We start from the raw sequence: 15607 nt of genomic DNA, 5'->3' as shown, positions 1-15607 counted from the left end.
CTCTGCAAGCTCCCCAGCTTTCCTGTTTCCTGTGATGGCAGTCAGTCCTTCCCTCCTGTGTTCTCATGTCACACAGCATTATTATTAGTATTATTTGAGTCGAACCAGACAGCCTTGAAATGGGTAAAGGATTATTTGGGTTCTCTCACCCCAGGCTGGGAGAAAGACGGGCAATGAAGCCCGGTTCATCCAGTCCCCCTGCCTCATCCAGCTTACTGGCTTATCTGCCTTCCTGCTGTTTGAGCCATTTTTCCCCAGGCACCCTCTTTCCCTCCATATAGTGCTCTGATTAGGAGTTGGGAAGCATTTCCTTACGATGGGATCCCAGAATGGCCATACCTATGAAGGAGAGGCCAAACAGCCACAGTGAGTTCTGCCCAGCCACGTCCTGCCTGGTCCCAACGGCGCCACAGAACTCAAGTCTGGGTGGGGTGGGTGGCGGCTGGGTGGGAGGGCAGTCACCGAATTATGGCAAACACAGAGAAGGGTCACCACATGTGCTACAACTGCCAACTTCTAAATGGTTTGTTCCCAAAAGAACCTGGGACAAAGATGGTTTGCAAGGTCCCTCACCTCGAAGTAAGTCCGTTTAGTGGTAAAGAGCATCATGGATAATCCACTCTGATGTTCTAGAATCAAGGAATTTTTCAATCCCTTACCCGCTGCTTGTGTACCAGGTGAGCCTTTTTCTTTTTTCCCTTTTTTTGTTCTTCTTGTTAGAGCAATAATGAGCAGCAGGTCAGCAGCCTTCATAATAGAACCATTTTGCTCAACAAACACTCATGGCTATATTTGCTTTGAAGATGTGAAACTGAACCCAGCTCTGGCTGGTGCCCTGGGCCATCAGCCATTGCCCTGGCCACTCTTGCCCCATGCCTGCTCTGCCTAGACCTGGGTTTGGAGTGAGGGTGAGGTGTGTGTTGCAGAGAAGGAGAAGGAACAGTATGGCCAGCCCCCGCCCTGTTCCATGGGCAGTGCTCCTTCCACGGTACTGGGTCTGCCCTGATGCAATGCTTGGGGAGACGTGCTTTCAGTCTTAGTTGTAAGAGGACTTGGACTCTGGAGCTATTGCTGGTTTTCATCTTACAGGCACTGTGCACTATATAACTCACTGGGAGTTTCTTTTCACTTTGATGCTACAATGCCTAGAGCCAAATTTTTGGTCTGTCTTTGGCAGAGGTGTACTATTTTTTGTTTTGTTTTGTTTCAGTCTAGCTAAATTAAAAGTAGGTATCTTGTATTTTATGTATCCAAATAAGCTATCTGAAATCCTTCTTTAAGTAAAGAGGACATTGATAAACATATAGCAATGTAATATTGCGGAGACATGACCAGTTTTAGATTTGCACAGTATTCACTTAACTTAGTCATCTCAATCAATTATTTAATTGGTTTTTCTTCCTTCCTTCTCTCATAAAAATGTCAATAGAAAAGTCACAATTCCTCAGACCCAGTTCTGTCCCCTGTTCTTCAAAACATACATTTAGTTGGGCCCTTATTTCCTCTTCTCTTTTCACGTCTCATTTGAAGTTTAATCAAACTCTGTGAATTGTTATAATTGATTTACATGCTGGCAGGCTCTTAAGGCTACCCCTCTCCACCCCCCACAGCCCACTCCAGGCTTCCCGAGGCAGGGTCAGTGCCATCTGGGGGTGGGAGCCCGTCATGCACCTGAACACGTGTGGCCAGCAGTCCGGGTTGTGGCTTCCCATCTCCAGGCCCACGCTGAGGATGGCCTCCATGCACAAGATGTGGGCAGTGTGCAGCCACACCCCCTGCACCTTCCCAATCTGCTCCAGTTTCTGCTCCACTTTTAGTTTCACTGTGCCAGAAAGACATTTATTAAAATAACAGGTTGAGTAAGGGAGACAGAAAAGGAGAGAGAAAGAATGAAAATGAAAGAATGTGTGTCATGCAAGGGCAAAAGGGAAAGGACAGACTTCAGTGGCAGCAAGCGCCTCCACAGTAGGTCCTTGCGGACCATCATGCAAACCACCCAGCCAGCAGGTCCCATGTGCCGGTGGCCCCGGCTCTCCAGCTCCAGAAGTGGGATGGATCCTGAGCTGGCAGGTGCCATTCCTTCCAGGCCCTTTCATGGGCTCTGGGTCAGGCACAGCAGTGTGGATGGGTTTCATGAGCCAATTCCAGCTAAAACCATCTGGGCCCAGACCTTTCACCCTTCCCAAAAATTGGTCAAATGGAAGAATTCCTGGCTTTCTGCAAGTTTCCTCTGAGATTATTGTAATGTTAGGCTCTCATTATGATCATCATCTCTAAAACAACTTATTTATACATATTTTCAGCACCAGAATGACTGCTCTATCACTAAAAATGACCAATTTCATTTCATCCCTTGAGTTTGTATTTATGAGCTCCAAAAAATTGTAGCCTGGGCGTGGTGGCTCACACCTGTAATCCCAGCACTTTGGAAGGCCAAGGCAGGTGGATCACCTGAGGTTGGGAGTTCGAGACCAGCCTGAACAACATGGAGAAACCCTGTCTCTACTGAAAATACAAAATTAGTTGAGCGTGGTGGCACATGCCTGTAATCCCAGCTACCCAGGAGGCTGGGGCAGGAGACTCACTTGAACCTGGGAGGCAGAGGTTGCAGTGAGCCAAGATTGTGCCATTGCACTCCAGCCTGAGCAACAAGAGTGAAACTTGGTCTCAAAACAAAACAAAACAAAACAAAACAAATTGTAGATGACTAATGAGAAAGAATGCAGAAGGTAACTTCAGATGTCAGTAATGCAAAATGCTAAGGCAAGGCCAAACCACAGTGTCCTCCTTGAACAAAGGTTTCAAGTAATTGCATGTGGTAGGATAACTAAGTGATGGTCCAGAACCCAGAAATATAGCAAGCCAACCTCAAAGGAATCCAAACCATCTCCTAATGTAAGGAGCAAAGTGATTTTTAGCAAAACATCATTTGCCTAATAAATGTGATATTAATTTTATTTATTTATTTGAGATGGTGTCTCGCTCTGTTACCCAGGCTGGAGTGCAGTGGCACCATCTTGGTTCACGGCAACCTCCACTTCCCAGGTTCAAGCAATTATCCCGCCTCAGCCTCTGAAGTAGCTGTGATTACAGGCACCTGCCACCACGCCCAGCTAATTTTTTGTATTTTTTAGTAGAGACGGGGTTTCTTTCACCGTGTTGGCCAGGCTGGTCTCAAACTCCTGAACTCAAATGATCTGCCCACCTCAGTCTCCCAAAGTGCTGGGATTATAAGTGTAAGCCACTGCGCCTGGCTGTTTTACCTATTTTTTGAGATAGGGTCTCACTCTGTCACCCAGCCTAGAGTGCAATAGAATGATTATTGCTTACTGCGGCCTGGACCTCCCCAGGCTCAGGTGATCCTCCCACCTCAGCCTCCCGAGTACCTGGGACTACAGGCACATGCCACCATACCTGGCTAATTTTTGTATTTTTAGTAGAGACAGGGTTTTGCTATGTTGCCCAGGCTGGTCTTGAACTCCTGGGCTCAAGTGATCCACTTTCCTTGACCTCTCAAAGTACTGGGATTACAGGCGTAAGCCACTGTGCCCGGCCTTAATCTTATTTTTTATTTGTATTTAATCTGAATATCGTGATCTTGGTTTTGTGGTTTTTTAAAGAACTGTGAATGCAAGGATTTTTATGTAGTTCATGGTTGTAAAATACTTAGGTAAAATTGTGAGACTCCTTTTTCAGTTAACACTGGGGATCTGTGAGAGCGATTTTGTTTTCAAATGGGTCTCTAAATTTTATTCAAGTCTGAGAAACACGGACCTAAATTGTTTCTCAGCTAAAAATGTACAGCTGATTCAGTGACTTGCTACTGTACATATCTGATAGTAGTTACACAATTTGGACCAAGCTTGCATTTTTCCTTTTGTTTGCTGCCTGCCTTGTATCTTCTGTTGCTACCAGGATGGTCATTCTTTTCCCTTAGATCCAGATAATCATCAGCTTCACTGACTCACTGATTTCATCAAGTTAAAAATCAGCCATTTCCCGAGTTCACAAAGCTCAGATTTTTCTCTGATAAGAGCCTCTTCTTCCTGAGCCTCCCCTCATGAATTTTCTCCGTCTGTTTAATTTCTCCTTTAGAAAACTGGCCAATCTGCCTTCCCCACTATAACCCGAAGGGTCTTCATGTGTGCACTTGTGTGAACTGCCAAAGCCAGTGACTAGATGACAGGTGTGAACAGTTCAGCCAGGTGGGCCTCCCTGGGCCTGCTGCACTATCCTTGCCACCAGGGGTCAGTATGTCTCTCATTCTCCAGAGAGATCTTCTGTTGGTCACCCATATAGAAGAGACCCAAACCTGTGGCTCAGTGGGATCTCGTGATCAGTGGTGTATACATACTGGGCATCACACACAGAACAGGCATGAGTGTTGGCTGGTGTGTGTAGGCCTGTGCAGGTGTGTGCATACTGCACTCAAGGCACCAGGTGGGTTCTGGCCCTCCAGTTGTTACCTTGTGTGATGGCATCACTGGGTTCTTGGGCCTCCCTCTCTTCTTTTTCTTCTTGGACACAGGAGGCAGCTGCCATCTGGGCAAGGGCTGAGGCGCAGTTAGCAGCAACCCCTTCAGAGGAGACACATGATGACTTCTTGACTGAGTATATCCTCTAACCATTCACCTAGCAGAACCCCTTCTAAAGGGTCCCCCTGCCCCACCCTGCTGGGTCATTCCCAGTGAGTTCTGCAGGACCACAGCCAGAGAACACTACTCCCGCTGGTACCTAGAGCGCAGCTCAGCCGTGCGGCTTTCCGCAGCCCGTCAAGGCTCATGCAGATGGCGTCCCGCTCCTTCTGGTTCTGCTCTTTGATGCCTTCAGCTCCCAGAATGAAGGCCAGCCCTTTGGAGCTCCCTGCCATTCGACCAGTCAGTGGGGTTGATAAAGTATCGATCAAGTTCTTCCAGCAGCCCACCAGAATATAGCGAGCAAATGCCACACCTGAAACATGGAGGGGTGTGAGTCATTTTCTAGAGAAAAAAAACAACCTGGCAATGAATGACATCACATTTTCTTGCTATCAAATGAGCAGTACTGAGTTGCATGCAATTCTACAATAGGAAATATAACAATGGATTACATGGGATCATGTTTCACTTTGTTCTTATAAATAATAAATGTTGCATTATCAGCTGGATGATGCTAAGTAACTTCCATCAATTACCTTTTCTTTTTTTTTTTTTTTTTTTTTTGAGACAGAGTCTCGCTCTGTCGCCCAGGCTGGAGTGCAGGGGCGTGATCTCGGCTCACTGAAAGCTCCGCCTCCCAGGTTCACGCCATTCTCCGGCCTCAGCCTCCCGAGTAGCTGGGACTACAGGCGCCCACCACCATGCCTGGCTAATTTTTTGTATTTTTAGTAGAGATGTGGTTTCACCGTGTTAGCCAGGATGGTCTCGATCTCCTGACCTCGTGATCTGCCCGCCTCAGCCTCCCAAAGTGCTGGGATTACAGGCGTGAGCCACCGTGCCCGGCCCAATTACTTTTCTAACCAAGACAAAATCCTGATTCAAGTCACCACATAACATTGTAATTGCTGGTAACACATGCAGTGTATGGATGTTCATAAACTCAAGACCCAAGTCATTACCTGCCACTGTGGAGTCATCGATTCTCCTGCTCTGGGTGAAAGGAGACTCTGTAGCAGCCGAGGCCATCAGCTGGCCACCAATGGCACTGCTCTCTAAGCCATCAATATCTGTCAAGGAAAAAGAATGAAGTTTTCCCTAAATAAAACACTCCAGTCAAAAACAAGCAAATGGCCACCACAATATTCATTTTTAACAAATATCCCTTGTATCTTTTATGTTTCAAGCATGTAGCAACCTTTAATAAGACTATCATAAATTTTGTTTTATTCCCTCAGTCTAGTTTTATTTCACGTTGGAGTATTTATTCTTGTTACATTGTTGCCTATCTTTATTTAAAATTAGATGTACATTATAAATTATTATTTCTCTGTTAGAATATCTATTGATTTAGAATATTTTGATCTTAAATACTCTTTTTATTCAGAACCATGGATTATTCCCAAATTTTATATGTACAGGTTACCCAGATGTGAACTTTTCTTTCAGAGCTTCCTTACATGAATTAAGAGGAGAATAAGCCTCTTCGGTCAGATCATCACATAGTCAGATTGCAAAGTACAATAAATAATACCTTATAATTTTTTCTTTTTCTTTTTTTTTTTTTTGAGACGGGAGTCTCACTCTGTCACCCAGGCTGGAGTGCAGTGGCGCGATCTCGGCTCACTGCTGCAAGTTCTGCCTCCTGGGTTCATGCCATTCTCCTGCCTCAGCCTCCCGAGTAGCTGGGACTACAGGTGCCCACCACCATGCCCGGCTAATTTTTTGTATGGGGGTTTCACTGTGTTAGCCAGGATGGTCTCGATCTCCTGACCTTGTGATCTGCCTGCCTCGGCCTCCCAAAGTGCTGGGATTACAGGCGTGAGCCACTGTGCCCGGCCAATACTACCTTATAATTTTCAAAGTGTTTTCACAAAACATTTTTTCACTTGATCATCGAAACAGCTCAAATTAGGTAAGTAGGTCAGTATTATTTTTATTTCACTGAGGAAGAGACAGAGTCCTGCACCACAAAATGATGTTTTGGTCAACCATGAACTGCATATAAGACAGTGGTCCCATAAGATTATAATAGCATACTTTTATTGCACCTTTTCTAGGTTTAGATACACAAATACTACTCTGTTATGACAGCTGCTTACAGTATTCAATACACACGGTGCAGGTACGTAGCCTTGGAGCAATAGGCTATACTGTCTAGCCTAGGTGTGTAAGTACACTCTGTGATGGTCACATAATGACAAAATTGCCTAACAATGCATTTCTCAGAACATGTTCCTGTCCTTGCTAAAGGATGCATGACCGTGTTTAAAGTAGGTAAGTGGTTCAAGGCCATGAGGCTGATGACAGAAATAATTAGTATTCATGTCTTCTGACTCCCATCCAGGCCTCTCTATACTATTCCAGCTCTATACTGGATCCTCAGTTATCCTGTTTAAGTTTTTGTTGAAACAAATTCTTTTCCACAGAATTAACTCAACAAACCACTCTTTAACGTTATGGCGAGGAAAGGACTGGAGTTGGGTTGAGAAGGCTGAGCTTTAGTCTTGGCTCTGAATTAAGCAGCCTTGTAGCCCTGGGCCAGGCTCGCCAAGGCCCCAAGTTCCTCAGTATAAAGGAAGTAACCACTGGAAAAATGACTATGGAGTTGAAATATACATACTTGGATGCAACTAATATAGCTGAATGCAACACAGGGAGGGGATGAGAAAGGAGGTAGTTGTGGGTTATTTGTTTGTTTTTGTTTGTTTTTGAGACAGGGTCTCACTCTGTCACCCAGGCTGGAGTATAGTGGCGCAATCTCAGCTCACTGCAACTTCCACCTTCTGGGTTTAAGCGATTCTCATACCTCAGCCTCCTGAATAGCTGGAATTACGGGCTTGTGCCACCATACCCAGCTAATTTTTGTATTTTTAATAGAGACAGGGTTTCACCACGAAGGCCAAGCTGGCCTCTAACTCCTGACCTTAAGTGATCCTCCCGCCTCTGCCTTCCAAAGTGCTGGGATTACAGGCGTGAGCCACTGCCTGTAATTATTAGTATTAATTCCCTGAGTTTAGGACTTCACCCTCACCCCAAGAGGATAAGACTTCTTTGCATGGTGTTCCACTGTATCTTTGATTCTTACAGAAATTACAAAAAGCCTGGAGACTCCTCAGCAACTATCAGAACCAAAACAGGGACGAAATCTATATGGCTGCTAAGGTGGAAACAGACTGGTTTCTCTGAAATTAATTTGACATCTGGTCAAATGGCCTAATGATATTTGCCAGGAATTTTCATTTATCAAAGTATAATGAATGTTTTCTATGTGCTAGGTAAAGGTCTGATGAATTCAAGTAATGCAAAGTTTATTTCTGTGCTAAAATTCCACAGTTCTATACAATACTCTGACATGACATCAGGAATGGCCACAGTTAGTACAGGATTGATCATCAGATTGCTGGCACTGCTTCTCCTCATACATAATGAAAAGATCAGATAGAAGTCTCCAAACTCTAGGTTAACTGCTGCTCTGATTCACTTGTCACTTCATACCTGGAATTTAGAATCACAAAGAATCATAGACCCTTATTTTGTTGAATTCTTATGAAAAGCCCTTTTCTATCATTAAAGTTAAATAACTTTCCTATGGACATAGCAATTGAGCTTACTGTTCCATTAATAACAGTGATGGCTAATTAACAGTGATGACTGATGAATATGGGAACTGCGAATAGTCTGTTACTTATTCATTTTACATGTACTGAATGACCCCTTTTATTAAGGTCCGGGCAAGAGAGTCACGGAGATTACTTTTGGCAGAAACTATGGTCTTCTCAAATTAAAGCTGGAATGCTTAGGATCCTCATCCAAATTCTCAGACTTATAAGCTCTGGGCAGTACCTTCCATCCCTACTGAAAGCAGTTTGTGAAAACAAATGGAAATCAAGAATTGCTTATAGGTAAACTAAATAAATGGCTCTCATACATTTGAATAATTACCTTTCTTTTCTTTTTTTTCTTTTCTCTCTTTTTCTTTTAAAGACAGAGTCTCGTTCTGTCGCTGAGGCTGAAGTGCAGTGACGCGATCTCAGCTCTCTGCAACCTCTGCCTCCCAGGTTCAAGGGATTCTCCCACCTTAGCCTCCCAAGTAGCTGGGACTACAAGCGCTGGCCAACGTGCTCAGCTAATTTTTGTATTTTTTTGTAGAGATGGTGTTTCACCATGTTGGCCAGGCTGGTCTTGAACTCCTGACCTCAAGTGATCCACCCGCCTCGGCCTCCCAAAGTCCTAGGATTATCAGCGTGAGCCACCGTGCTTGGCCTGAATGCTTATTTTTCAAATGGCTGTAAATGCTATAATGATTAACAAAATACAAATTGATCACCTCTCCAGTGATCCTGATCCCCAAGTTTGAGACCCAATTCCCCAGTTCCATTCTAGTTCTTGAAGCAAGACTCCACATGCCAATCAATGATGACTCTGCCACCCGTGGACAGACCTCACTGTATGTTCTGACCTTCTGCCTGATTCCTAAATAGTGCCTCACCCCAAATTCTACATGGCTGGGTTCTACCTGCCAGTAGTTTATTCTGACACCTTGTAAGAGCCCCCAGTGCCAACACAGGCAACATAACATGCCCTTTGGACAACAGATTCTGCACCCCAGCTGGACTGTCCTGCCCAGCCCTGTGCTGTTCCTGCTGGGCACAGAGCAATGCTGAGCTGTGTGAGGATACAGACACTCCAAAGAGGGCAGGGCCATGCTCTGCACCTCCTTCTGCTGGAGCCAGGAGAGGATAACTGCAATCAGAAACCAGTCTAGGGAGGGTGGGTGCGGTGGCTCACGCCTGTAATCTCAGCACTTTGGGAGGCTGAGGCAGGCAGATCACCTGAGGTCAGGAGTTCAAGGCCAGCCTGGCCAACATGGTGAAACCCCATCTCTACTCAAAATACAAAAATTAGCCGGGCATGGTGGTGGGCACCTGTAATTACAGCTGCTCTGGAGGCTGAGGCAGAAGAATCGCTCGAACCTGGGAGGTGGAGGTTGCAGTGAGCTGAGATCACGCCACTGTACTCCAGCCTGGGGGACAGAGCTAGACTCTTAAGAAAACAAACAAACAAAAAAACCAACCAACCAACCAACCAAACAAACAAACAAAAAACCCAGTCTGGGGACTCAGAGCCAATCCAGGACAAACCTGGAGCTCTAACTTACTAAGGCAAGTGATGACCAGACTAAACTTTCGCAGACTCCCCAATCTTTGGCATTATGGCCGAGCCATAATAAGCCATGAAAAGAGGCTTTTGCCAAAAAATATTGCCCACAACAATATGGCATACTGCTCTCTACACTCTCATGTGAAATTTCTAACCGTTAAATAGGATTTTAAAAGTTCTTGTGGTCCATATACACCATGGAACACTACACAGCCATAAAAAAGAACAAAATCATGTCCTTTGTTGCAACATGGACACAGCTGAAGGCCATTATCCCAAACGAGTTAACGCAGGAACAGAAAACCAAATGCCATATGTTCTCACTTATAAGCGGGAGCTAAACACTGGGTACCCAAGGACATCAAGACGGTAACAACAGACACTGCGGACTGCAAGGCGGGAGAGGGAGGGAGGAGAAAGGGTTGAAAACTGTTGGCTACTTTACTCAGTATCCGGGTGATGGGATCAGTTGACCCCAAACCTCAGCATCATGTAATATGCCCAGGTAACAAACCTGCACATGTACCCCTTTAGTCTAAAGTAATAGTTGAAATTATATATAGAGAGAGAACTATCACACGAGACTCTGCAAAAAGCACCAACTTGCTCACAAGCCATTGCAACTCACAAGCCATTGCAACTTTACACAAAATAATACTCCTGTGAGGACATCTGCCCAGCACCTGTCCAACTTAAACTGGCACCGCCCTTGTTACTGATCCTTTACTCAAGGATCATTATCTCAAAACAACGATGAAATCCTCCTCATTTTTCCTTTAAACACCTTTGTTATCCTTTACCTCCCTGTATACACACATAGTTTACTATGGCGGGCATATTCCCACTGCAATGTCTATTCCTGAATAAATATTTTCTTAAAAAAAATAAAAGCTCTGGACACTGAAGACAAGGATGCTGGTAAGTATTTGGCATTATTCTTAATTCTGGTACAGCTGGGAAGAGAAGGGAGGGCCTCTGATATGGATAAACGGAAGGGAACCAACTTTTTTTGTTTTGAGACAGGGTCTTGCTCCTGTTGCCCAGGCTGGAGTACAGTGGTGTGATCTCGGTTCACTGCAACCTCTGCCTCCCAGGTTCAAGTGATTCTTCTGCCTTAGCCTCCCAAGTAGCTGGGATTACAGGCGCCTGCCACCATGCCCAGCTAATTTCTGTATTTTTAGTAGAGATGGGGTTTTGCCATGTTGGCCAGGCTGGTCTCGAACTCCTGACCTCAGGTGATCCACCCACCTCGGCCTCCCAATGTGCTAGGATTACAGGCGTGAGCCACGGCGCTTGGCCAGGAAGCCAACTTTAAAATCAGTCATTTTACATTTATTGGTAAACCCCAAGAACATTGAATGATATGGGCAACTATTAGCATGTGAGAACTTCCAGGAATAATCCTGGGCCTACACATCCTATAGATATGGCCTACGGTTTTACAGCAACAGACAAAGGTGCTAAGTTAGTCCTCATCTAATGGGGCACAGTGAGCCCTATAGACTCCCACATGGAAAAGGGACAGAAAACTCCCGTGAAGTGAACTCATGACACTTCCCTGGAACTGTCACCATTGCCAGGGAAGCTTTGTGGGTGCTGTTTCAAAGTCTGCTCCAAGCACCAACACTTCTCTGAAAGAGGCTTTGAAGTGTGAGCCGTCCCACCCTACCACAAGCCCCAAGGCCTTTCGACGAACCACTGACCGGTCAGCATTGTGATGAGGGGAAGGCTGTTATCTTCCGGGCTGCCCCAATAGCCAGCCTCTCCAAGCATGTTCCTGTCGAGCACCTGATGGTAGAGCTCCTCAATCCAGGCCTGGGAGAAGACCATCAGCACACCGCTGGTCTGCACCTGCTTCATGAAGTCCTTCTACAGATAGATCGCATGAGAAGGTGACAACATAACACCCTGCTCACTAACAGGCTCCTAAGTGCCTCTGCTGCCTCTTCACGTCACAGAGCCCTGAACTAAACCAAGGCTTGTGTATTGGGTAAGGGGGCGGCAAGTGGGGAGAAGTAGAGATGGAGGATTCCCAAATGTGCTGAGGTTTCCTTCACTGTGACACCTTTTGACAGATACCTTGCAGAAGGATTAGAGAGACTGCACTTTACATTCTTACTCTTGGACATGTGGAAAGGTTTGCAATTGCACAGATGTCTTTAATAGCGTAAGAGCTTCCTATTCCAGGAGCCCCAACAGCAGCAGAGGTGGAACGCACTCCTGCGGGAATGTGCACATTTCCAGAGATACTTCACTTCCGCTCATGAAGCAATCACTTACCTTTGGGAATTTACAATTTATCAAGCAAGCAAATGATTGTTGATTTCCTTCACGTAGATCCATGGATTTAGGGTCAGGAACTGATAATAGGGTATACCGTGGAGTGGCTTGCTCCATCACAGGAGCTAACCACAGGACAATCAACATTCTCATTGCACCCCTTACAGAAGGTGCTTATGAGCAACAGCCAGTGAGCTTAGTTCTGGGTCAACAGTAGGTCTGGGAACATGCTGGAATACGGTGAAGAGTTTTTATAGGTGCACACCTTCAGCCAGGCATGGTGGCTTACGCCTGTAATTCCAACACTTGGGGAGGGCAAGGTGGGAGGATCGCTTGAGCCCAGGAGTTCAAGGCTGGCACGGGCAACATAGCAAGACCCTGCCTTTACAAAAAATAATTAAAAAATTAGCCAGGCATGGTGGTGCACATCTGTAGTCCCAGCTACTTGGGAGTTGAGGTGGGAGGACTGCTTGAGCCCAGGAGTTTGAGGCTGCAGTGAACCATGCCATGATCATACCACTGCACTCTAGCCTGGACAACAAAGCGGGGCTCTGTCTCAAAAAAAAGAAAAACACAACTCATTTTCAGCAAATTTCTTGCACATCTTCTGATCTCCCTTAACACGTCAATGATGTGGTTTTGAACAGGTTTTATACACATGTTTAATAATGACATGAGATGAAACTACTGGGTTATCCCTGGGCAGCCATTTCCAGGGCCTCACGTCCATACACTCTTCACTGGAGCCTAGTGGGCAGCTCTGTGCTCACAGTGCTGGGCAACTGTATATCTGTGCCCTTGTATATATGTCATCTCCTTCCAGCCCCCAAAGTTCCACCGGCATTACCAATCTAGAGCAGTGTGGAACAAAACACACTGTGCCATCCCACTCAGGGCACTGAGGCTAGGCTGTACACCAGGAGGCCACAGCCTGCCCTCTGCCAGTCCAACGAGGGACGGCACACTCACCATCACGCCTGGTGCCAGGGTTGGCCGCTTCCTGTAGTAGTCACCGTGGGAGAGCTTCAGGTTGAGGAGCAGGGCGCAGTGTGCAGCTGTGTAGAGGCTGTCTGCGTTCATCAGCATCTGGAAGCTGAGGCTGCTATTTCCGTCAAAGCCAGGAGAGTGCATCATGCCTAAGGGAGAAAATGAAGGGACTTTTGGGGGTGTGAACAGTGTGCTTGGCAAGGCTGGCCTCCAGAGAGCTGCGAACCCATCGTGAGAGATACTGCATCATATAGGACATTTCTGTATAGCACTAACAGCTAGCCAGGAATATCCTTAGGGCCAGATACACACCCCAGCCTGCTGGCGAAGAGCATGCGCTCAGGAGTGGATCTGCCTGGGCCTGGATCCTGATCTCTTACTTAGCAGCTACAACTTTGATAAAATCATGTAAACCCTCTAAGTCTCACCTTCTTTTCCTATAATATGGAGAAGAATTGACTGCATTCTATCCCTAGTTTGAGCCCTCCGGTGGCTCCCCATCATAATGTAATAAAACTCCAACCTCACCCTCCTTTCTCCCTCTCACTCCACGCAGCCACCCTGAGTGCCTGCTGTCCCTCAGCCACACCGGGCCTGGACCTGCCGCAGGTCCTTTGCATTTGTTTTTGCCACTCCCTAGAATGATCTCAGGATCTCTGGATGGTGCACTCCCTCAATTCTGCCAAGTCTCTGCTCAAGTGACAGAGAGACCTTCCCTTTTAATTCCATTATTAAATAGCAAATCCACTCCTGCCCCCCACCAATATGCCACTTACCCGGGTTTTAAAAAATGGCCTCAATGGCATTTATTCTACCCAGTTTTATATTAATATATACTTGTTTATCATCTGCCATCACCACTATAAAATCAATGAGAATGTGATATTTTATTCATTTTGCTCACTACAGAATCCCCAATGCCTAGAACAGCGTTTGGTACATGGTAGACCCTTAAAAACATTTGCTGAATAAGAATTAATGGACATGATTGCATGAGAATTAGATGCAATAATGCATGTAAGATGTTTAGAAAAGTTATTAATACAACTTTTCAAAAGGAATAATGTTTCTTGAAAAACTAAACATAGAATCACTATATGACCCAGCAATTCTACTCCTATATAACCAAAAGGACTGAAAGCAGGGATTTGAACAGACGCTTGTACATCAGTGTTCACTGCAGCATTACTCACAATAGCCAAAAGGTGGAAACAACTGAAGTGCCCATCAACAAATGAATGGATAAGCAAATTGTGGTATATATATAAAATGGGTATTAGCCATGAAAAGGAATGGCGTTCTGATATATGCCACAACATAGAGGTGCCTTGAAAACATTATGTTGTCAGGCACAAAATAACAAATATATATAATGCACTCTATGAAGTACCTAGAATAAATGAGAAGAAATAGAAAATAGATTGGAGGTTACCAGGGACCAGGGACTGGGGGCAGAGTACCTTCTATTTGGAATGTTAAAAAAGTTCTGGAAATGCTTGCACAACACTGTGAATATAATTAGTACCACTGAATTGTATACTTAAAATTTATTAAAATAGCAAATTTCGTTACATATATTTTTACCATGATGAAAACAAATAATAATGTAATACATCAAAACACGTTAGGCCAGGTGCAGTGGCTCACACCTGTAATCCCAGCACTTTTGGAGGCCAAGGCAGATGGATCACTTGAGTCCAGGAGTTCAAGACCATCCTGCCCAAGAGGGTGAAACCCCATCTCTACTAAAAATACAAAAATTAGCCCAGCATGGTGGTGCGTGCCTGTAGTCCCAGCCATTTGGTAGGCTGAGGAATGAGAATTGCTGGAACCTGGGAGGCGGACGCTGTAGTTAGCTGAGATCGCAACACTACACTCCAGCCTGGGCAACAGAACGAGACTCTGCCTCAAAAAACAAAAAAAACAAAAAACAAAAAACACGTTAAATTGTGCACTTTAAGCAGGTAAACTGTGTGGTATGTGAGTTCTCTCACAATCAAACTGTTAAAAAATGAGGAAATAAAGAGGTTCAAAAAAAACCATTAAATAATAGCTATTGACTTTCTCCCCACTATCTTTTCTTTTTAAAGACATTTTATACTTACTAAAGTTTTCATTTTGAAGATCCCTTTGAGCTTTCTATAAATTAACTGAAAAAACCAAACAATTATATCTCATGCTCTGAAGATGGGTTCATTCAGTCAGAGTTGTTGGTATCATGGCTCAAACTTTCACAGGGAGCTTGGAGTGAAAAAATTACTGAAGTCAGAGCTTCTCTGCATCTATTAGTATGCTGGTCCTAAGGCCATTTGCAGACAGCCATTTCCAGGCCCTCAGGGTTCCTGACTATCTGGAGCTTGGTGGTCAGCTCGCAGCTTTGCAGCCCACAGACAACTGCACATCTGTGTCCTTACACTGTCATCTCCTCTTACCCTCCAAAGACCCACAGGCAATACCAGCCCAGACAAGTGTGGAACAAAACACACCGAGCCATTCCTCTCAGAGCACCTTAAGAGATTTTCAATGAATGTGCCATTTGTTCC

The 15607-nt window shown here is 45.2% G+C and overlaps 1 protein-coding gene across 3 annotated transcripts in view; it reads right to left on the bottom strand.

Annotated features, from left to right (window-relative positions):
* The window catches only part of ARFGEF3 (ARFGEF family member 3), a 186369-nt gene that overhangs the window by 56877 nt on the left and 113885 nt on the right, over positions 1 to 15607 (bottom strand). For all 3 annotated transcript variants that reach the window (XM_024248774.3, XM_024248772.3, XM_054558214.2), the window contains 6 exons: positions 13047 to 13213; positions 11501 to 11666; positions 5597 to 5704; positions 4735 to 4950; positions 4467 to 4577; positions 1672 to 1822 (listed from right to left, as the gene is read on the bottom strand). In XM_024248774.3, the coding sequence (XP_024104542.2) occupies positions 1672 to 1822; positions 4467 to 4577; positions 4735 to 4950; positions 5597 to 5704; positions 11501 to 11666; positions 13047 to 13213 (919 nt within the window). The remainder of the gene's footprint in view (positions 1 to 1671; positions 1823 to 4466; positions 4578 to 4734; positions 4951 to 5596; positions 5705 to 11500; positions 11667 to 13046; positions 13214 to 15607) is intronic.

Source organism: Pongo abelii, chromosome 5 (assembly GCF_028885655.2).
Source record: "Pongo abelii isolate AG06213 chromosome 5, NHGRI_mPonAbe1-v2.0_pri, whole genome shotgun sequence".
Taxonomy (NCBI): Eukaryota; Metazoa; Chordata; class Mammalia; order Primates; family Hominidae; genus Pongo; species Pongo abelii.
This window is presented reverse-complemented; position numbering and strand designations above follow the sequence as displayed.